Source organism: Pseudopodoces humilis, chromosome 9 (assembly GCF_049639895.1).
Source record: "Pseudopodoces humilis isolate 2021_Gansu_Grassland_sample_001 chromosome 9, ASM4963989v1, whole genome shotgun sequence".
Lineage (NCBI taxonomy): Eukaryota > Metazoa > Chordata > Aves > Passeriformes > Paridae > Pseudopodoces > Pseudopodoces humilis.
In genome coordinates, this window is record NC_142208.1 from 22,012,607 (window position 1) to 22,037,165 (window position 24,559).

At 37.5% G+C, this 24,559-nt stretch overlaps 1 protein-coding gene across 1 annotated transcript in view; it reads right to left on the bottom strand.

Moving 5' to 3' along the window:
• The window catches only part of LOC102109890 (gamma-aminobutyric acid receptor subunit pi-like), a 37,967-nt gene that overhangs the window by 9,867 nt on the left and 3,541 nt on the right, over positions 1-24,559 (bottom strand). The window contains exons 2-6 of the mRNA XM_005520646.2: positions 22,650-22,753; positions 13,425-13,492; positions 11,966-12,183; positions 11,293-11,375; positions 6,746-6,883 (exon numbers count right to left, since the gene is read on the bottom strand). Of these exons, the coding sequence (XP_005520703.2) occupies positions 6,746-6,883; positions 11,293-11,375; positions 11,966-12,183; positions 13,425-13,492; positions 22,650-22,753 (611 nt within the window). The remainder of the gene's footprint in view (positions 1-6,745; positions 6,884-11,292; positions 11,376-11,965; positions 12,184-13,424; positions 13,493-22,649; positions 22,754-24,559) is intronic.

The following is a 24,559-nucleotide window of genomic DNA, read 5'->3' on the forward strand; positions in this document are numbered from 1 at the left end:
CTGAGTGGCTCTTTGGGTAGCAAAAAAGAGGTATTTCTTTAACCTTAAGGCTTTCTTCTTTCTGGAATCCAAGACATATCATGGACATGATAATAATAGTGTCAGCATTTCTCTAAAGAGTTCAGAAGAGCTTTTATAATGGAAATTTTGAAGCAACCTATATATAGAATTCATCAGAGCTCCTCCTGTAATAAACTGAAGGAAGCAGTAGTCGAGAAAAAGTATTCAGTGCATACTTATCATGCTAAAGAAATGAACAATGGGATAAAATTAAGATAGGGAAATATTGCAGTCCCTTTTTCATCTATGCCACACATGTACCAAAAATTATCATCTTTAAAAAGAACAGATTTGCTGCTGCTGTTGTGTGAGCTGCATATGAGAGAGTAATGCTGTATCTCATTGCCTTTGACTGGCACATCTGAGACCATGGTGCCATCAGCCAGATCAAAATTGAAACATGTTCATGAAATCCTAGTCTTGACTTTACCAGAGTTAACTCAAGTACAGCTCAAATTAACTCCTCAAAACTGTCACAAGTTTGCCACTTATATGACAACAAAATATTTGCATTAAAATGAAAATATGTTTTTTTCTTTTGAGTTTCTGGTCCATGATGAATGTCACCTCAGTGTGAGACTGCTCTGATTTAAATTTGTTAACATGACAGAAATAATTTCTGTGCAGATATCTAACCGCAGCAAAGGCACAGCATTAGCACTTACCAAAGTATTGAATTACTCTGTGTAACACTTTATCAGATAAACCTGAAAACTTAAATTACTGTTAATATATACACTCTAAACACACCCCTAGGTGAGTTGTGCTACTTAGGTGACCCCACAGCAAAAGAACATTAAGCTGAGTAATTTGGGTTTTATAGAATTTACAAGAGAACAGAAGTACAGAAGTAGCTCTAACTTGTAGATGAAGAACAAACCCAAATAGCAGATGACAGTCTCCATACCCACTCTAACCCTCTCTACTGCTAAGTACCCTAAAATGTACAAAAAGGTCCAGCTGACTACTGTTGTTAAAGTTTTATAAAAATTATACTTGCATGGGCTCTTTCTCAGTAGCTGAGCAGGCCTGGGTCTAGGTCTGGGACAGATCTTTCTGAAGGCAATAAAAACTAGTTTATGTCATTTTATAACTTGCCATTGAAGTTTGGCTTTTGGCTTTTAAAATTATATTCTAATTTATGGTTCTGATTATCAGACACTTTGTATAGACTTGCCACTGATGAGTCTAACAACAATGACTGTTGCTGCACTGCTTGAGAAATACATAAACCTAAACAAGATTCTTTTTCACCCTAGGTCATTCATTTCCTGATTATCCCATTTTTCTGTGGCACCTGTTCCCAGCTGATGGCAGAATGCTGCATCTTTGGTCTTTCCTGCAACATCTCTGACCAGTGAATGGTCCCAGCAGAGGTAACTAAGGAAGGGGTGATTCTCTGTGAGTACTGTCAGCAGTTCCTCATTTCCACTCTGTTTGGGGACAGGACTGTTTTCCCCACAGCCACTTCCTGTGGACCTTCTGCTGAACTCCACTCCAGGAAAAGACTGCTGCACATCACCCTTTATGTAAGAATCACTTTGGTGTCCTGCACAGAGGTGTGCAGTCAGGGACAAAGAGCATCTTTTTCTCTCTCATGAATTATTTATGCTAACCCCTTGGGTGTCTGTTAAAATGTGTGATGTACAACTCACACAAGCACATCAGTGTAGTTCTACCAATGCATCATTTCCTTCTCATCTGCATCTTTCAAGGACAGAGGACAGAAATGCTTAAAATAGATTTTACTGGCTTAACTATACACTGAAAATGTAGTTTTCAGTATGAAATTTTGTTATTGCTTGTTTACAATGAACACGGGCAGTGAGTAATCAGAATGTCCCCACTTTTACACAATAAATAAGTTGTTCAACTGAAATGCAATTCTCTGACTGCTGCAGGATGCTAATGGTGCCAATATAAATTGCTAGTATGTTATTACAGCTTATTTGCCCCTTCCTCAGAGACAAAACAGTCTTCTGTCCTTCATAGTCTAGATCTTACAAACTACCTCTTTTCATATTTGCTTTTCAGAGGTGAACCAAAGGAAATGAAAGTTCAGGCCGGGCTTCTCAACATGTGTTTCATCTTCATAAAAATGCTTTACAAAAAATAAGTTTAAAATTCAGATTTCCTAAGAATGAAACAAACCCTTTTATGTAGTGCATGTGTGCATATATATTTATCCAAAATTGTTTTCTTTATAAACTGTTCTACATTGCAGAAGTATCTCAGCAACAGCTCATGATGGAAAACATCAACTCAACTCAAGTGGAAAAGCTTGTTTACAAAGAGGGATGCTGTGAGCACAGAAGAGTAAATTGTATATGATAACAGATAGATACACATAGGTAATTGCTTGAATCTTAGGTGAGGTGGACTGAAGACTCACCAAATCAGATTATTACTGAATACAGCTCTGGGATTCTTTGTGAGACCTCTATGGCAAAGAATATGTTCTCAGAAGTAACAATTGGAGAGCAATTACAGGCAATAAATAACTGATAAAGGGAACAGAAGTTATTCAGTGCAACATACCTCAAAAGGAAAAGTACTGAAAAACCTAGAAAAACCTGATTACTAACTAAATGATCTCCTGAACCTTTGGAAATTGCAGATGAGCCTGTAGGGCAAAGCAAGGCAGTGCTTCTGTTTAGAAAGGGACCTTGACTGATGAACATACATTCTTACACAATCTTTATATGTCTATATGTCGTTTGCACACATTTTTATTTCAGATCACCAATTATAAATGAGAGCAGATCCTCACTGGCTTAGCTGTGACATCCCCCCTGAGAAGCTGATAACAGGCAGTGGCCAGGGGCCCACAGAGCTTCAGCACTGCACAGCCACACAAGGGCTGATGGGCCTCTAGCCCAAGGAGGCTAAAGCAGGATTTGAGATAGACATCAAAACCCTGGCAGCGACTGCACACAAGAGCAGCAGCCAGCTCCCTTTGCAGTCTTTTTAACAGAGCAAATATCTTGTCTTTGTGCATCAAGGAGCAGAGATTTAATTTATGCTTCTGTCTCTTCTTTCCTTCTGTTCTGCCAAAATAATACCATTTGAATATGCCAATTTGTTGACTTGACATTTCGTAAGTGGGGATGTGCACTGAGAGCCCTGCCTGCCATCTCCCCCTGCCTTCTGGGCTGAACACTCAGTGTTGGACCAGACCTGGGCAAGCTGAGCCTCTTCATTCCTGCTGCTGCCAAGGACTTGACAGGAGGGCTAAGCTGTGAGTGCAAGACTTAAGGAAAGATGCTGGGAAAAAAGCTATCAACAGCCAATTAGCGTGAAGTTTTAAATTATGTTTTTGTTATGATTTTGGTTTTTTCTCCAACTAAAAATGGAAATTGAGATTAATTACCTATTGCTTGCTGTGAAAATAGAATCATTTATCAAGTGGGAGCACACAGGGTCTGTCCTGTGCCCAAAACTGTTCCCTAACATGATGACATACCATGAGTGTGTTAGGAGTGGAGTTAGCACATTGGACAACAGGATTAGAGTTCAATAATATCTCACCAAGTATTAAAACCCAAGTAAAACAATGGAATTCAACAAGTATGAAGTCCTGCACTCAGATGGGAATCACCAGCTCCCAGAGCTCAGGGAATATGTGGCTATAGGGCAAAAAAGGAGTCAGAGAACTAGGGGGAATCACCAGCTGAACAAGGTCAAAAATGCATGATAATTTTCAGCAAGAAAGGCAAATATCAGCCTAGAACGGATAAAGAGGAATAGATTTCATGGAACATATTAAGTAAGCCCTTCCATCCTCAGAGGATATCTAATGGGAACCCATTTTTGGGTGCTGCATATCAGCAAAGAGATGAGAATTCAATGGGAGAACAATAGAAAAGACAGTATATCTAAAAATGCTTATATGAATTTAAAAAGAGGAAAATTGTTGGTCTAAGAAAATAGATATCAGTCTTGAAACAGTGAAAAGGCTGCTGAAAAATAGCAGGATATTTGTCTTCAATATCCACATAATAGGTTTGAAATGCAGCAAGGGAGATGAAGATTAGACACAAGGAAAATATGCGTGTAATAAACACCAGGAAAGAAGTCATCTAGGGAGGCTGTGAACACAGACACTTCAGAGTTTGTCTGACTTACTCTGGAAACATCTGTCAGGAAGTAGGCTGCAGATATAGATGACCTTGTGACATGAGAATAGATTAAATGAATTTTTAAAATGCATTTCAGCCTTATTTCCATGATTATTTATACAAAAAGCTACACTGTAACCGTCTTTCATTGCTTTTATGTTTTTCCAGTAAGAAAAACAAGCTTTTTACATTAGTATTTATTACTCTGAGAATGCAGGTGGTGTTGGCTGGACACCCACAGCACCCACTGATGCAGATAATATGGTTTGGGAGTCCAAGAGTTTATCAGTGTATGAAGAATGAGGACTATAGTTAAAGACATGGAGGAAATGGTTCTAACAATTAAATTTCCCGTGTCCAAAATGAAATTGTTCTGTACCAAAACAAGAGCAACACCAAACCCTAGCCAGAAATCTAGCTAACATTATTCAAAGTGACTTACTATTATGTGATTACTATTATGTAATGCATGCTGTTCTACAAACAAGATTAATCTACAGAGTCCTTTTCTTAAATTTACTGAAGTTATTTATGCAGGAATTTTGCTGACTGCATTTTAAATTTGGCTCTGTCAGTGGCTGTACGTGAGCTTGGGTTTTGCACTGCTGTACAATATTTCACTTGCACAGCAGCTGTACTCTCTGTTCAAGTTCACAGAGTATCAAACCCTGATTGCTTTTTTTGCTGTGTTAGGAAATACAGCACACATCTCTTCTCTCATAACTTCAGATTTAGCCCTTTGAATTGTAGTGGTTATAAATAGCTGTTATTTATAACATAATTGTTATTTATAAGCTACTCTCATATCTATTAATGGCGCTGAAGAAATGCAAAGCATTATTTTTCATTTCAAAATTGATTACACAGCTCCATAATCTGGTTGTTTTTTTCTTTTAATATGGTCTACAGTAGGCACTGCTTTCCAAAAAAAAATATGTGGAAAATAGCACCTAGTTCAGAATGACTCGATAGAAAATTAAGAGGATTAGGAGATTAAATTTTAAAATACTGTATAGCACTTGATAACATGGCTTTCTTGAACAGGAGAACAAGCAGGTGTGAGAAATTTGAATCAAACTAATTTGTGTGTCTTAAAATGTATAATTAAAACAAGAAATGGCTTTTGACTAAGTACATATGATTCCTGCCAACACAAAGGGAGGAAGACAGCATCATTTACTGGAAGAAGAGTGCAGTTCATCTGATCATGCCTCTTCAACTCCAATTGGAGATTGGCTTTAGTCTACTTAGTTAAACAACAAATAAACCCAAAAACCAACCAAACAAAACAACCAAACTTTTTTGTCTTTAAACTCCTCATTCTGTGATAGAAGGTGAAAGGAATTAAGCAGGTTTCCTCTTCCACTTTCCTGTATGGGGAACAGGTCCTAATACCCTTCTGGGCAGAACAGCAGTAAAGGATAATTCTTCTTTGATTGAATAATATTCTGATGCTGCTTACCCAGAAGCAGTAAAGAGGAGGAAGGCAAACAGATGTCTCTTACATAAGTAGCAAGAAACTCTGTGATCCTAGAGCCTACTGGTATGTATTTAATTTCTGCTTTTACATCCATTTAGAGAACTTTGACTTTTTAGCCCAAATTAATACCTGAAATTAGATCACAAGTTCCTCTGTTGTGTTATTAAAGCAGAAATACCCAATAATGGAGTAGAGAAACTATATTTCTGTGATTCAGAATTAAAACCACATCCTCTGGTGAAACTGCAGTTTTGAAGGATGTGTGTGTCTTGATTTAAAGTCACACCCTTGCGAGGGTGTGCTGACTTGAGCAGAAGAGAAACTGCACACACAGTGAAGAGCAGCAATGAGGGACCTGAGAGTAATCCAAAGAACAAAAAGGTTTGGCAGGTCTTGAACTCTCTGAAATCCCTTTCAAAATCTCTGGAAAATAAACAAGAGCACACTGTTCCCTGAGGTTAAGTGCTGCAGTTAGAGGAAACTCTCTACAGCAGTTTCCTAGGCTCACAGACGAGCAGGTCTGTGGAAACGCTCCCAACCCTTCCCTGGGCAGAGGAACCTCAGGTGGAGCACTCTGCTCCCTGCTGCCCACCAGGCCAGGCAGAGGCTGCCACAGAAACAGAGCAATTCCTACAAGCAGTAGCCATGAAACTCAAATTCCTGCAGCTGTGAAAGCACCCAGCATATTCTTGGAATTTCCACGTGTGAATAGAGGCTTTTGACTTGCCTTATAAATCCAGAATGGCTGATGTGAGCTGGGTACCCTGAGGTCCCTGGTCTGTCTCCAATTTAAATGCTCAATTACATGCTCCTCTTCCTTGAGAGCTCTCCCTAACATTATATGGAAGGAACAGTAGATTCCTCTTTATAATTCTTTAGATAATGTGCAATCTCCAAGAAAAATCTGCATCTTTCCATTAGCTCCATCTCTTGTTACTTGAAAATTATTTATGGCTTCAAGAATGTAATTATTAGAACATGAAAACGGTAATCCTAACAGAAAGCAATGTGCTCAGTTCCTTAATGCTGTTGTTTCCAAAGCCACAGTTCAAACTGTGCCTAGAAAATGTTATAAGGGTGTTTTTACCTGTCTCATACACAGCTTCAGTTACAGAGGTAAAGTGGTCTTCTACTGTGTACTGTGCCAGCTGGAGTGTGTCCAGACCTCGAACCGAATCATTTCCTCTGGTCCAATAAAATATGACATCATTGATGTTATAACCCCCTGTAGCAAGACACAAGCCAACAATAGTGTTTATTTTACACAATAATTAATTTGTGTTGAGCACACTTACGGTTCAGCTGTTTCTTATTTCTGTGCCTGAAAGTACAATTGGACAAACAATGATGGGGTTTGGCAGATTGTAATGCCTGTTCATGGCAAAATTTCCAATAACATGCAAAGTCTTGTAAGTTAAAAACTGACTTTTTGGAAGTGGTCTTTTTTTATCTTCTATTTCAGTATAAGTGACAAACTAATAAAATAGCCTAGTATCACTGGTATTCTAAAGGCAAAAGCTACTAGGCTCTAAGAAAATAGAGCTTTCATGAACTACTGCACTTGTCAGCATTTTGACTACACATGAAATGTGCCATGTGTTGCATCCCAAGATGGTGTTTCTCAGTGCAGTGAGTTCTCCCCATCCCCACAGAGATGAAGGGATGAGGAGAGCAGCAGAACTGCTCTCACTGCTGCTGTGCTCCAACCTGAGCTTCAATCATCACTTGGGACAGGCTTTAGGCTGAGGAGCTCGGATACTTGCCAAGGACACCAGAAGCTGATGTTTCTGCAGGCTCAACAGCATGGCATGCTTCAGGGGCTCCAGGAGGTTCCCTCTTAACCTTCAAGTAGTAATTAGGAGCTGGATGAATCATCTATCAGAAGGCAACTGTGTTTTGCACACACTTGTCAATGTGCAGCACAATCATAGCTAAAATACCTCTGTAGCTTCTCCCCATTATATAAAAGGCAGCCACTTTACAGACTAGCGTATATGATTAATTCAAGATTATGTTAATGTAATTTACATGTTAACAGGCAGCATTTCAACATCTTTTTTCTTTAGCTTGCTTAGATCAATCATTCTTGTATTTGACAGATTTATATTGTGCGAGTTAATAGCTCAGCTTAGGGAACAGAAACATGAGCTGATGATTATTTTTAGACCTCGGTCAACTGTAAGTAAATTACAGTGAGACAATAATGCGATACATTGTACAAGGGTATATGCTGCAAAAAGAACAAAGCTCTAGAATCACATGAAAAAAAAGAGGTGTATTAAAATGAAACAAAAAAAAAAATTTGCCTTTTAATCTTTTTAAGTTATTGGGGTTTTTCCTTGCAGTGACAAAACAGAACTGATTTCTCCAGCTAGCTCATGTAGGAAAAATAGGAGTTAATATTTTATTGTAAGGAAACACTGTGCTGGTTACCTATTAAATGACAATTTCACCTGAAAATTCTTCCTCTACTCATTCTTTAAATGTAAATTTTGTTTTCACTATCACTGGCAGTTATATGAAAAGGTACCATGGCCTGGAATCTCTGCTCACATTATCACATTTATAGCAATTAAAGCTAAAACACTTTTGTGTCAAAAGACTAAGCCAAAAGCATATGTATCCAAGCTAAGTTTTCAATTCCCTAAAACCACATGCTGGGAAATTTCCCAGATTGTGGGATGTAAAATAGAAGTAACATTTTCTATAAACAAACGATAGCATTGTTCTTAGTCAAAACAAGGCGGCTCATAGAACCAGTTCTTATGCATGATTCAGGCCATGGATTCGTTTTACTTCCTTTCAGTATAAATGAAATGCAGACATTTAAATAAAGTCCAAAGTACTAGAGAGCACCACAGTAAATTCCTTTTTGTTTTTATAACATATTCAGCCTTACAAGTTGTGTGAGTCAGAAGTTCTTGGTGCCCACGTGAATGATAGTGAGCATATCTTGAAACAGAGGTTATTTTGCTTTTGTTCCAAAATATTCTCATTAGTGCAACAATTAGTAGGTTTGAGTGATCCTTCCTATCAAAATTCTTTGAGTATAATAATTCCAAAACTCTTAAGAAGAATTTTTACTGAGAGAGCCTTCCCAATAGTCAGTAAAGTTAAATAGTAGTGCTCCCTCTGTGCAAAGTTGTTCTTTGTTCAAGGGATTAATATTTTACTAATTATAAAACATTTCAAAAGTTTATAGAGACAAAATCCTTAAGCCCATGTTATTTGGCTTTTACAAGTAATCTCTACTCTCTTTATGTGACACTGAGTTTTTATCCTAGCTAATTCCTCAAGCCCAGGATGTCTCATTCCTGTACATTGTTGATAGAGTATGAGCTGCTAATGTCAACAGGGTTAACTACAGGAATAGTAAATTTGGGATTAAACATTCATAATGCCTAATACAAATTAGTTTCTTTACCTTTCTGTTGCTAATTTTAATTTTCACTGATTGTCAAGCACAAGTTAAGTGCCTTCACATGGCTCTTCACTGAATGGTAAAGGACAAGTTCAAAAAGAAAATTTCAGAGATGGGCCCAAGACATGAATATGTATTTGGACTGGGGGTCTGTGTGTGAGAGAAATGTGAGTACAAACCCTTCAGCCCAGCAAGGATGAGTGGTGGTGTTCCCTGCCACATGGCAGAGAGCAGGAAACCAGCCAGGACAGAAACCCTTCACTTTCCCAAATGTCACAGCACCCATAACAGCAAAGACCCAGAGTAACAAGTCTCTGTTTCCTAACATATGCCAGCATCACCTTCTAAAGTGTTGCAATAAGGGGGCAAAAACCCAATAGGCATGCTGGCCAGAATGTGTTTTGCTGTGTAGGAAGTACAAGACAATTAAAGCTACTAACTAGCAATAGCAGAAAATTCTGTTGGAAAGGTCACTTTTTGCTTTTTTGAATAAAGACATTACTACATAATATCATGACATATTTGTCCTTATATTAACAATCACTTAATAAAAGCCTAACTCTTTGTTTCAGCTCAAATATTTGCTACAGATTTTACATTTTATTTATAAGCATCAATATTTGTGCAGGTGTGTGTGTACGTCTGCATCCACAATTCTTAAGCCCAGGTAATGGTCTTGGCAAGCAGTATGTTAGGAGGATGGTGACATTTTTCATCTATAAATTAACACAGCTTATCACATGGGGAAACAAACCCCATTTCCAGCCTACCCAAAAGAAAGGATTGCAGTGCATTGATGAAAAAAAGGCCACAGCCCAAGGCACACTCTTTCCTATTTGTATTTATTGCTTCTGTCTGTTCTCCTCAAAGCTAAACATCGATGTAATGGGAGCATTTGTTGTGACATGGCTGGGTTTTCCCCTTGGACAGAAGACACTTGTGTGCTGTTGAAAAAGCAGATGGAATCAATCTGAAAAATGCTTGGTTTTAATTATATGGGGAATTCTCCTTTTTATTTTTTTTAATCCTGTCAAATAAATTGTAAATTCCTGTGGGATATATCTTTCATTCTGCAACTAGAGAAAATACTAAATGACTCATTAGGCACTGCTGTTGATTTAAATCCATATACATTGATTTACCAATATGCTCTTCCAAAGGAATATAAAGATAAATCCCAATTCCAATTCAAATCACTGCTGGTTAAACAGATCTCATAAAACTGCTTATTCTGGAGGGACGCTTGTGTGAAGAAGATTTTGGGTTAATTTCCTTTGTGTCTCTGTCTAAAATGACACTTTGTGGCAATCCAGTTTGTCATTAACAACAAGAGATGAACAGCGAACACACACACACACACACATTTCTGAAAAATACAGAGTAAAACTTGAAAAGTACTGAAAAGCCTTCCAAAAAGATTTTGAGCACATATTGACACATTTTAAATATATATTTTCATCTTACAGAACTGCTTATTCTTCTACATTATCCCATGCAAAAATTATTTTCTAGAGTCTTGTCATATTAATAATAGCAAACATTTAACTACAAAAGTGCATGTTTTTGTGTTTGCAAAGTAACCTTGTCTACAAAGTATTAGAGAACCTATTTCAAATAAAACATGAGGATATTGATTGATAAAATGGAAAAAATATATTTACTCTTGTCCATCAATTGATGACATTTTTTACCAGGGCACTGACACACAGACAACTAAATATGTCAGAGCAAGATCTAAAACCAGTAAATTATTAAATATTAACTATATGCCTCACAAATAAGCCTTATTCTGAATTATTTCTTTCCTAAAGGAATTATATCTCAGGGTGAAAAAATTACATACTCTGAGAGGGAAAAAAACCTATTTCATTTGTGCTAGAAAATGCCTGTTCCCAGAACTCCCTCTGAAGACCAAGACAGTAACTGCAGGATGCACTGCAAAACCAAGCCTGTTTCAGAGAATCTCCTGGGATTTTGCTCAATCATTAATTATCACTGCAGCATTTCAGTACTGCCAGGCTAGCTCCAGTGATGTCATGTGCACGTATGTGCACACATCTTTGCACACAGATACTGCTCTAATTCAGCTGGGACTGGCCACATAATGTCCCTTGCCTTCTATGAAAATTCCAGCCACTCTGCTAATATCTAACAGAAAAAGATCACAGATATTTTTCTTATTGTATAAAAATAATAAGGATTAAGTGTCTTACAGCTCTCCAGTTGCAAAGTACATGTCTGCTTATCCATTGGATATTTAGTCAGATCCATGCTGCATGAAACAGTTGTGGTGATCCTTGGGGGAAAAAAACAGTTTTCTAAGTATTAATGGGACAAAATTTTTCATCAGTAAAAGTAAAAAATGCCATGTATCCTTCTTGAAATAGTATTTTCAGACTAATATCTATTGTGAGGGGGAAAAAATAAATCTATTCTTTACGGGTATCTAATGTACAAAAGTAATACAATCCCAAACAGAGTTCAGTGACAGTCTAAAGAAGCCATCCTTTGTTCCCTTCTCATTCACATTTTCCTTTGTTATTTGCAATATATTTTAAGATTTTGTTTTAATTATCAAAACCTTTCACAAAGAGTAATTCACCACAAATTGTGTAAGCCAATCATCACAGCTTGTTCTCCCCTGTGATGGTTTCATTGCAAACTGGAATGGCAACACGCAATTCCTGTGTTCAGTCTGCATGAAAGCAGAAGGGTCTATTTAGGGAAGAAGATCTATTACTAAATTTAAGAATCTATTCATATTGATCAAGAATATTACATATTCATAAAACCACAAGAGCCTACTTTTACAAACAGACCCATTTTCTTAAGCAGAACCTGACCAGTAGATGCAGCCATGAAGGCTGACAGGTGGTATTTACATACCTTATAGCATACAAGACTGTTCCATTAGGGTATATCCTTATAAGACGATTCTCAACAGTGACATCATGAAGAAAAGACCTTTTGGAATCAACTATAAAGGTATCTGGTACCCAAAGCATTTCCACAAGTCGACCATCTAAGCTCAAACTCTTATTTCCATCGAAACAAAGTCTCTCATCAGTCCATCGCTGCCTTAGAAATATGGTAGCTGTGTAGTCCTGAAAGAGAAAAAACAGAATTATCAAACAAAGGGAGCCTGTGTTGTATTCTCTTTTACAGAACTCTATGGAAACAGCTGCTGGGCACAAAGTGTGACTCTCCATGTCCCTGGCGCTCCAAGAGCAGCTGTACTGAATCTTGTTCTGCCAAATTTTCTGGCACTCGATGTGAGGTTGGTAGATTTTGTTCTTATGGTCATTTACAGTAAAAGCTGATGGCCTAAGTCTGGGGCTATAAATCAGCTGAAGTCATTGGAGCTTTGTAAGCAGATAATCTGGCTCTGTAAACCTTTAAGTTTTCGAATGATTTATGGAAGTGGTTCCAAATCTCATTTTGTTCGCATAAGCTAATAAATGAAGAATTTTTTAAGAACACATTGGAAAAAGCTGAATAAATTCAGATAGACAAAAGAAGTTAGTGAAACAGAAAAGGAATCTTTTAGCACAATTTCTCCTTTTAGCATCTCAAAGGAAACAGTGGTACCAAATTTATCAAGACCTTGAACATAGCACTCAGTCCAATTCCCCTTCAATTTAGATATGCCTTGCAGTCCTACATTAAGATCACACTATTTCTTTACACTTTTAAAACAACTGTTGATTTTTTGTGTGTTTTTATCAATATTATAAAATCATCTGAAGTTCTGATCTTATTTCCCCTTTCTAAATAGTAACTAATAATTACCAATTACTAATACATTCATATTTAATATCTGATTAATTATTTTCTCTTTTTATTTGTCTACCAATGAAGGATCTTTAAGTAGAAAAGTACATTCCATTTCGTAGTTTGTTCAAAAACAAATGATACAAATTAAATGAAACACAGCTGGAATAAATTAATGTGTGACAGCAACAATAGAAGAGAAAAACAGTCGGAGTTCAGCTGTGTCTAATCATAGGGAAAGAGAATGGCTTCAAAGGCACATGAATATATCTTTATTTTTCTGAAATGCATGAAGATTTAGACAGTTCAGCTGGAAAATAAGTACTGATCCATATGCTTCTCATTAAGATTAATACTCAGTAGCAGATTTCTGTTTGTATCTGAGAGAGGTGGGATTCGCAGCTGCATTTCTATGCTTATTATAGTGTTATAAACACTATGTGTAGTGAAAAAGAAAATTCCATCTCCTAACCCATATTGACTTCACAAGGAGACAAGCCCAAAGTTGAATTGCCAGCAGCTGTAAGCACAAGGCATCAACAAGCAAAAAAAAAGACTGCAAAAACGACAATACCATATTTATTTCTGATATTGTATCAATGCTTGCAATATCCATACTCATTCCAACTGACACAGGACCATCTGAAAAAAAAAAAAAAGGAGAAAGTCAGAATGTAGCTCATAATTCTGTTCAGGAGAGCTGTCTACAAAATTTTTCCAATTTTTTTCTAAATGTTTAGAAGCCATCTTAAATATTCCTCAAACACAGATTATGCAAGAATTTTCACATTCTTAACCAAAATGTCATACTTCTCTGCTAAAACTATATTAGTTTTCAGAAAAAGGCTTTATTTCTTAAATATTTCCTGGTTTATATGATTTTTTTACCCCAGAAAAAAAGGGCTGGGGAAAATGTTACACAATAAGATGTGGAAGGCACAATCCCCACGGTACATCACACTCTTCTGCTCTGAGGTGCAGAGCAGTGGAAAGAATTCTTCCAGTTGCAACATCTGGTCAGATGCAGGTGAAGGAAGAAGTTTTACCTGGCAATGTCACATGGTTAATATCCAGATGGCATAGCTGAGTGACTTTCTTTACTGCCCATTTAAGGATTTATGCTATGTATTGTATCACTGAGATTTTAGTATCTTGCCTTTGACCACTAGCAGGAAACTTGTGATTTAAATACTTACATTTATAAAGGAAAACTTGTCATAAGCTGAAGGCTTATTCGGTATAGTTATACACCTTACCTGAGTAGGTGTTACTGTAATGTCAGTATGCTCAGATTCCCATTTCCTTCTGAATGTGCATTTCACACTGTTGGAAGGAAGATCACTAGCTGTGTATTTTAAAATGCAGGATTGTGCAGAGCTTTGATGGAAACACGACATTATTCCTGGTTGAATATGTGCAGAATAATTAACAGAGCGCTTGTACAAGGAAATTAATATTAAATCAGTGCATTTTCCCATGCAATTGAGAAGAAGAGAACACAGAGCTGAGGAATGCAGAAATACTTTAGGGAAGATCTCTGTAGCTGGAAGTGTCCCTGTCTCACAGGCACATGGCTGAAAGCCCCTCTTGTCTCCTTGCAATACATTTTGTAGAAATCTCCTAGACGGCCCCAAATGGCATCCAGAGGAACACAGAGGAACTCCACCCCACTGAGTAACACTTAAGAAAAAATGTGTCATTGTAAGATGTATAAATTTATTAGTATTTTTATTTTTTCCAAACTATTTTCTATTTCTAATGCACATGTTAAACCATTACACATCTGTCACTCCTGGAAAAAACCTGTAAGTCCTTCACTCTGGACTCAATTAGAAGTTTAAATATAAAGCTCCACCTTAAAACAGAATTTCAGGTTTGCAGCATGTCCTGCTGGTAATAATGTATTTATTATATACTATTAAATTATCCATTGGGTTTAGAAACAATTGCTCAGATATTGAAAGAAGACTTTGGAGATTAAATTTGGAATAAAATTGACTGAAAAACTCTCAGATAACTAACAGGTTGTTCTTCTGTTTCTTTCTATTCTTTTCATATTTTGGTACTCCATTAATAAATCTATGTTTTCTCTCTCCAGGATGAAAAGCTCAACCCCTAGGAAACTCATCCCCAGCTCCCTGGGGTGCAACAATTAATACTTACACTTACCATTGTACTATATCATTATTGCTGATACAATACTGCCAGCCTCAAAAGATATGTCAGACCCCCAAAGACCACTGAATTTTAAAATAATGTGATTTATAATCCATATTCTGAATTTTTCTATGTCTTCCTAGAGATTCCCATGTATGACTGTAACAGACCATATTATTGCCAACTATCACATTTGGGAGAGCTCCATCCAGCAAGGCACCTGCTTAATGATGGGCCATCCCAAGGAGAGCACAACGCAGTGTTCAGATGATAATGCAGGAATCATGGCTGGGAATAATCAGGCCCTTTTTACTATATTATGATTTATTAGTAGGAACAACACCTGATCCTTGACTAGTAAGGTGATACAGATGAGGGAAAATGTCCCTTAGCAGCATTTCAGTATCATCAGTGATGGGTTGTTACTCATATGAAGGGAAAAGGTGACTTTCCAGAAAGATTACTGAAATTAAGCAGGGGGTCATTTCTCTGGAATCAGACAAACAAGACTTTGTAGATCCTTTTTTCTCTCCTGCTGAAGTATTTTTCGAAACATTACTGAGTAACACAACAGCACTGCAGTGCTGGGTGACTCCCAAGCAGCACAAGACATCTAGCTCAGGTTAAGATGTACTTCAAGCTCAAACTGCCTGAACACAGATCTGCCTTGGGGTTCAAGGACAGGCAGGACAAAACCATCCCTGCTCCACTCACCCCAGCCAGCAGCTCTCACTGCCCAAGTGCTCCCAGCCTGTCCAGCCCAGCAACCACAAAAACTCAGCAGAGAAGAAATACATCACCCCAGATACAGAAATGTGCTGTCTGGGAGGAGTTGTGCAGGAAAACAACAGTTATGGAAAGGATCTTTATCAACACAGTACAAGATGCTAAGAAGAGCTTTGCTCCAGCAGTTAATTAAATTAGGACAACATTAATAGTTAAATGCTACTTTATTTCTTGCATGTGAGGATAAATGTTTCTTTAGTAAGGCACCATAAATTGTAAAGTATTAATAACAGAATGAGTCTGCTCATAATTATTCACCAGGGTTTCCTCTGAACTTCCTCTGAAAGGTCTCCTGTTGACAGTGTCAAAAACTGGGCAGCAAACCAGATGAGGCAGTCAGTTCCTACATTTCCATATGTTTGGCAGAAATTGTATGTATAATGACAACATCAGAAGAAATCTACCGATCTTCAGAAGAAAACTGAAGTCAGTTTGTCCTGCATTATTGAAGGGAATCTTCAAAGCATGGCAGAGGATTGCCAAAGGGAGCGCCTTGTTACAGCAGTGGCTGTGCACTAAGCAGCACACGTTTTAATTTCACTGCAATTTATGTACACTGCTCCTCTGTGCCCTTTATGGATATTCAGTGATGCCAAATGGGAAAGCAGCCAGAAGAGTGGCAGATAATGTACCTAAAAATTAACTTTTCACTGCAATGATCCCAGTGTGTAGCAGCACAATAAACCATCACTGTGTGATGTGCTCCTGTTACTGCAATGGATCAGCACAATCAATAACTTCCAGTGCTGAGCTGTTAGCATGAGCCCTTGTTCATGTAGTTTAAGAAAACTCAAAACAATTCTGACTTTCAGAAAGGCTTTCAAAGGAATGACTTTTTGGAAGAACGTCTCATCTTTTCAGCAATACTGGATGAAAGATTGCAAGTAAACATAGAAGGAAAATTGTCACTAGAATAATTCATTATAACTTCCTGAAAACCTCATTTTGTCTCTCTGATTGCCAGCTTTGCTTTGGAGTATGACAGAATTCTTACATAATGACATATATTATGCTTAGATTTTTTTCAGTGCATTTAACTTCCCGCCACAAGACATCTTTCTTGACAAATGGTTACATGAAGAAAGTGGACAGGATAAGACAGGTCTTCTGGCAGAGCTCAACTCTAAGTCTTGATTTGAAGGCATCAGAAGACAGATGCATTTCTAGCACAAATCAGTTTCAATCCTATTAGTTTGCATCAATAATTTTTAGACCTTGGTGTTGCTTTGCTGGTACAGTTTGTAGAGAAGGCAAAAATTGGTGGGAACCATATTAACAACAGCTTGTTAAATCATTTGTCAAAACCCCCATGTTTCCATACAGCCAAATGCAAGCAATTTTTGTGGGGACAAACAAGACAAGCAGCATATACAGGATAGGAAACCAAGAGGCAAGCAGTGCCTTTGAGAAGGATTTAGAGGCTGTCACACATAATCATTTTAACATGCTCTTTCCATCTTATGCTTTGGCAGCAACATTATTGCAACGGGGAATAATGCACAGAATTAAGTTATCTTGCAATCTATTCTGTATTGGCAAGACTGTTATGACTGTGACAAGATTTGTTTTCCACATTTAAATAAAATGTGCAAACAGCAGACACAGTGTGGTTAAGAGAAAGAGAAATATTTCAAAAGGCAAAAAAAACCTGGAAGCTTAATATCAAATCTTGTAACAAAAATCAAGGAGCGTTGTTTACTCAGTCCTCAAAGAGAAGTCAGGAAGGTGGCTTGTCCAATGTCAGAAAATGCATGTAGTAGTTAGTTGTGCACATTTTTTGGCAAAGCGAAGATCCCAGTTTATGGATGCAGGAGACAACAGGAAACTTCCATTAAATTGGTCTTTTTACTATCTGAACATAACCACAGTTTATAATTTAGAGTCTCTGGAGCTAAGCCTTGGGAGAGGTTGGAGAGGCAAGGGAGAACTCAGAAACCAAAACCCCAACTGTCCTGCACACAGGACAGGCTGGGTTTGGTGGCAGTCAGATGCTCACAGTGACTCTTGGTTCCCTGGGACAGGAAGGAAATCTCCATTACCATGTGTATGCTGAAGTTTACATTTCTGGGCTTTTTGTTTTTCTGTAAAGGATTAGATATTGACTAGCTAAAATAGTCTTTAGATAATGGTTATTTGGTATTTCTTTCTCATGCACCCTGAGAGTTTGGCTCACTAAACCAAAGGATGTTAGACACAGCTAACATTCTGATATCTCTCTGTCTCTTTTGTACACTTCTGAAGACTAAAATGCCTTAATCTAATTAAATTAATAGAACTTAATATAAACAAAATTTGAAAGGAAAAAACCCCATGATGGCAGGTCTTAGACTTGAAGACATTGAAGACATTGAAGGTTGGACCCAAAATTTTTAGTTTTAATTTAAAACTTAAGTCTATGAAATTTATAACTCATTATGAAGCTAAGGAAAATGATCTTTTAAATGTGATTTAGAATAACTGATTTAAGCATGACACTTTTCTGTACCACTTGAAAGCAGCTTCCATATTCAAATATACTTAGCTGTGACCTTTTCCTAGTCTCTCTCTTTTTAATTAGAACACTTAAATTATCACATTCAATCACAGAACAAAATCTATTTGTATAAAATTATTTACAAGATTTTATGCAACCCTTAACAACCCTATGAACCTGATCCAACGCTCAGTGAAGTCTGCAGGAATTACTCATTAATTCAGAGAGTTTGGCACAGCACATAAAGTTATAAAATTGATCTACATGGTTCCAGCAGAAAACCTGAGGTGGAAATCAACTTGTATTGCTGAGATAAAGTGTTGCAGTAACGTAGCACATTTAAGGGGAATAACTGTTGATTTTTAAATCCCTTATGCCAGCTTTTCTATTGAAGTATTCCATATAGATCTGTAAGGGTAGGATAGATATCATTACACTGAGGAGTAATATCAACTAACATTAGTATAAGAGTATTTTGCATTCCAGTCCAAAGAATGGCTACAATCTTTCCAGATTAGGGCTTTGGGGTTTTTTTTAATTCTTTGTTGCACCTATCTGCTTAATTTATGAAGACTTGCTTGATGAACCTCCCTAAAAGAGGGACCTTAAAGTGTTATAGGTAAGGAAAGAGAGCATTCTTAATAGCAGCATTCAGATGAGGGCAGGGCTAAAGAACCAGTCCAGCTGAGATTCCTCTGTGCTAACAGCGTCTAAAATACCCTCACAATTTGGCAACTGGTCCATGCCACCCACCCTGGACAAATCTAAAACACTCAGCCAGTTTAACTTGTCTGCAGACTTCTGGCATACTAAGGCTGGCTCCAAGTGATCCAGCTTTGGGGACCCCATTTATGTGCTTAGAGATGGGAGGGACAGCCTGTGTTACACAGGAGCAGCAGCGTTTGTGCAGCCAGGGTCTGGAGGGGTGACCTGTGCAGGAGGACATGACCAAAGCAAGGTGAGATAAACCCAGAATTAAAATCTAGAAAAGCAGTAGATTCAACCCAAGCAAGAATAGGAGAAGACAGCTTTTATGTTGTTAAGCAGTCATTGGACTCGCATGAAAAAAGATCTTCATGGTCCCCTTGTTAATGACACTACCCGAGCTGGGGTATGTGCTTGGGACATTTCCAGTCATCTGCCAATCCTAGCACAAAGACCAACAAATTAATAAGAAATGAAGGGCTTGTTAAACTAAAAATATATGAGCTGCCATAAATTTTACTCGACTAGTAAATATTTCTGGTTTTTCTGGCTTTAGGAGAAAGGAACTGTCTTTTAATGAACATTTTTTTGTACCTAACTTTCTTTTCAGGACTAAAACCCCATTTTGTTAAATACTAAGGAGTTCAGTGTCACTGATTTTGCAAGCATATGACTGTATCTTGGCAGCAATCATCACTTCAAAAATTGCCATTTCCTGCCTGAAGAAAGTTTTCAAGGACAAGTAACTTTGAAATTACTTTAAATGTTATTCTAAAATTTAAGCTCACCTCTGGCCCTCTCACACTTGATAAAAATCACATTTCAGAGTTCCATTATGACTCACTAACGTTAAGCTTAAAGCACTGCATATGCCAACAAATAATACCATCTAGTTTTATGACAAATTTCTTCATGCATATTTATGAGTGTGTATCTAACTGGGCTAATAAACAGAAATACACATATTTTTGAAAGCAAAAGAATCTTGGCCAAAACTAAAGGAAAGGAAGCCAAGTGTCTTAAAAAGGCTGGCTTCAGCATATTTTGGGGAGATATTTCTGCATATTAACATACACATACAAGGTTCCCATTTATACAAATCCTTTTGTTCAAGACAGCCAACATAGATTGTCAGGTGCATATCCATCATTTTCTGTTCATATTTCTAGAAATACAAGTTTCTTTCTCAGAGTATATCACCACTGACAGGTTGCACAATCAAGACTGTGCAGGCTTTTACAGTAGCTGATGATCTCTGCCAGAATACCCCAGTTTATGTTTTTAATGTGCATTTGTTCATTAGCCTACTCGAGTCTAATCAGCTACTTGACCTGTCAAAAGGTCAAAAGCAGATCTGTCTCTAGCTGGTCAGTCTCTCACTATCAACATGAATATATAATCCCAAAGAAACTAAGGATTTGGGAGGAGCAGAGCAGGGAAAAGAGGTGCCAATGACTAATTGCTGCTCTGGGTTCATCAGCTCTCTGCCAGCTGTGCTGCAGCCATTGATGTTATCCTGAGTAAAGCCAGGTACCAAGAACAGACACAAGGTACATCAGCTGCAGGCAAAAAAACACCATATCAATCAGGAAAATCAGGAACAGAGCTAGCATAGCTGTGGTCACACAGATAAATCTATTCCAGAGGTTTGTTAAGCTGAGGGTTTAGGTGGTTTGCTAGCTCTGCTTCTGAGCAGAGCAATAGCTTCTCCTGGGCCTGACAAGGCATGCCCTCATGCAAAGTGTAGCCCGCCCTGCCACCCCAGAGAGGGGTCAGAAATAGGCTGATACCCCTCCCCAGCCCAAGCACACACTCCTCTATAACAGGGAAAGTGTTCCCAAATGATCTCACAAAAAGCTACAGGTCCAAAAATCAGGAGAAGCATAGCCTGAGTCATCCTAACTCAAATTATCCCTACAAAGAAAGTAATTTCTCACAAAACCACCAACCCTACATTTAGAAGTGGCATCAATAAAATGTGTATTTTTTTTCAGAGTGTCATCTCATTCCTTCAGCACTAGAGCTAATAAAGATCCATCAGAGATTTCTGAGGCAGTGCTTGCATGCCTGAGCTGCAGTGAGCATGTGCAGCGATGCTGGAGCTGTCTGGAGGTGCGAGACTGGCTTTGTGTGTGACACAGACTCAATCTGTGCCTGAGCTCCTCTGGGATTTCTGGGCACACCCAGAGAGGCCTCAGCATCCCTCTGAACAAAATACCCAGACAAAAATTTATAGCCTTGCTGTGATACAACAGCTAAGGAAAAAGAGATGGAGAAAATTAAAAGGAGATTTGTAACTCAAGTACGATTTACGGTAGGTCTTAATTGCTATTATAAGACTTTGAAATGAGACTCTGTTGTCTGCTCAAGCTCACTCATCATGGCACTGCCAACATATCCCTAGTACTAACATGAGGTAATGAATAAAATATATTAATTGCCACTGAACACAGTTATTTTACATTATGCATCATCTCCAATGAGGAAGGGTTAATTTATTTATTAAAGTTACTTTAATTTTGCTGAAAATCTCCTTAGACTGTTAAATATTTTGTAGCACTTTTATCATCAGCTAAGATAATTACAATAAAAACAGACAGGTGAAATAGTTTTCCCCTTTTTCTTCAACCTAAAATACAGGTATATCTTAAAATTATGGATTCAGAAATGAAACATGATGTGGAGCATCCATATTGAACCAGGTATTTGGCTGACAGGATTCCAGCAGTATGACCTTAGAAACTCATTATTCAGTCATTTCTTAAGCAGGATATAAAGGGATATAAATATTTCATTTGACATTCATACCCCTAACATTTCCCAACCTCAAGCCTAAGAGCTATTGCCTAGCATTCATGCTACAAGTTTATTTTCTGACAGACACATGGTGTTGAGCTTCTTCTCAACATTCAGAATATTTTCTTCTTCAGTGTTCTGCACTTTCTCCAGGACAAGCTCTTCCTGCCACTTTGTAACTCCTCAGTACTTCTGGCATATGCAGTAGCCTGACTCAAATTAGGGATTTCAGGTGCCTGACTGCACTGCAGGGCAGTAAAATCACCCTTGATGCAGTAGACTATGTGTGCCTTCCAATCTGGTGACCATTAGCTTCTGATGCCAGGAACTGACATTTTTGATTCATTTTCCCTTTTCAATTCATTTCCCCCCTACAATTCTCAATAAATCTATTCAGTGACCTTTAAGACCTGAGGCAAGAATTATTTATTAAATAATTCTCTTGCAATCTTACAGTTGAGGCACATAGTACTTTGCATAGTAACAAGATTTGCCTGTGCTGTTATGAACAGCTTGATATATAAAGCTTTCAAATCTTTAATCAAAGCTTTTTATAGTTATTATTTAGGAAATTAGAGGAAATTATGCTTTTAAATAGGTTAAGATGTTACAGCTTATTTCATGAAGACACTCATACAATGCTAGTCAATTTTTCTAACAGTCTGAAAGTTTAGCTTTCAAATGCTTGGAATACACAAGTTTCACCTTGGGCAACAAAAGCTATTAAATTCTATCTTATTATATCACAGAACATGTATAATCAGATCAGTGGCTGTCAGCAGAGGAAAAAAGTACAGAAAAAACCCATTTGTTTTCACTGCTGAAATTTAGACACCACATTATGTTATGGCTCAGTCTTACTAACAGAGCTTTTCTACTTACTATCAAAAAACGGACGTAGATACTTGTTGTACCCTTTCACTATTTTTTGTATTGTTGGAGGTAGAATTTCAGTTTTCCCTTCAGCTTCAGGAATTTGCATGGACCTAAAAGGAATTGAAAATGAGGATGCTTTAAAAGGACATAATAAAAAAGACAATATTCAAAAAAATATCAGATTTCATAATCTGTATTAGTCTCTTATTGGGAAAAAAAATCCCTTTTATACCTTAAAGTTTATTATTTCTTGTTATACCTTAAAGTCTAATTCTATTTCTTTTTAGACATTGAGGTCTATTATTTCTTAACACTCCATCTGAGAAACAATCTTCTTTAATACTTAATCTGTAAACAAGGCATTATGGTTATAATCTAGGAATGTGGAGGGGATGCTGATTGTTTATTTCAGCATTTAAAATTAATTTAATTTTTTCTTTTTACATGATGAAATACATTATATTTAGGTCTCAGAGACAGAAAGCAACCTCAGAGACAAGTGCATAAAAACACTCTTCAAATCCTGCTTTCACAACACAGCTTTTAAACAGGTTACAGAAATAATCCTGTTGAGCAAAACCGGCGAAGCGTAATGAGAATTCAAGTACATCCTTTGTTCAGAAACAGCTACAAATACAATCCACAGAAGTTATATATAAATAATTACAAACCTTTTCTGCCTAACCCTGAAGGTGAGCACCCCAAGACTGTGAGCAGGGCGTGCTCTTCAGAAATTAAAGCACAGATTTGATTGCGGCTACTTGTTCCCAGTGATTTGAGAAAGGTGGGGTATGAATTATGAAGGTGAGAAGCAAATAATTAATCGACTTAGTGAGCCCAGATGGGAGAGGCATTGTCTCTGTTGATGGAGAGCAGACACCTATATAAACAGCAGGAGAAGGGTCTGTAGTTTTTAATCCTTGCTCTGGGAATTACTGGCCCCTAAAAGTGACCAGCTCTCCTGCAGGAGGTGCAAGAGCTGCAGCTGTGGTGATTTGCTCCTAGGGAGAAGCATCTAAGTACAAACCATTGGGTAAGGGGCTACCACTGTTTTGGGGTCCTTCCTTATAGTGCTAAATCCTCACTGCATTTCTTAGTCTCAGTTCTTTCTGGAGCTGCTCCTGAAAACTCTGCTTCTTCTTCTGCATTATATGTCTGGGTCTCTTATAGCTTTCCAAAGCTTGCTATTTTGATTTTAATTTTGCTGTTTCTGAGAAAGCCTGAGTTCTTTTGTCAGGACACTGAGAATTTCATCCACTAGGAATGATCCAGTATCTTAAACTGGCAAAGCTTAAGATGATCTCACTGAATGCACATGGCCAAATCATACTGTGGTCTTAAATGTGGTGTCCACTGGCTTGAAAAGCTGCTATTGCTGTATAATTTTTTATTCACCCTATTGAATACAGAAGTAGCTGTTTTTCATTAGCTTCCTTGCAAAACAAATATCTTAGCTATTTGAATGATCTTGTTTTTTTCCTTCAGTTTTTCCCCGTTTTTCATTTCTATATTGCCAAAGAATGATGTTGTTACTTAAGTATACCCTTGAGTAATACCAGCATTGAAATAAGTAAAGTTTGTCCTGGAAGTTTTTCCTAAAGAAACAAGCACAGTCATGTCGAATTGAGATGTGAATATAAATAAGAAGGCCAGTTTTATGTTGAACAGAAGTGTTAAAATTGGAAATGCATTTAAATGTAATTAATTTCTTAAATACAGTACTTGGAATAGATATCTCTCCTTTTGTAATTTACATATAAATTTTAGCTAAGTGTTCAGTGAGCTGCATGAGTTTAATTTCACAGCTTTACTGGATTGTTCTTGAATAAGTTGTACCTGTTGTGAAATCTTAAAGGAAAACTTGTTTCTTTTCTATTGCAAGGATATATCATTGTTCTGCCAATCAGCATGCAATT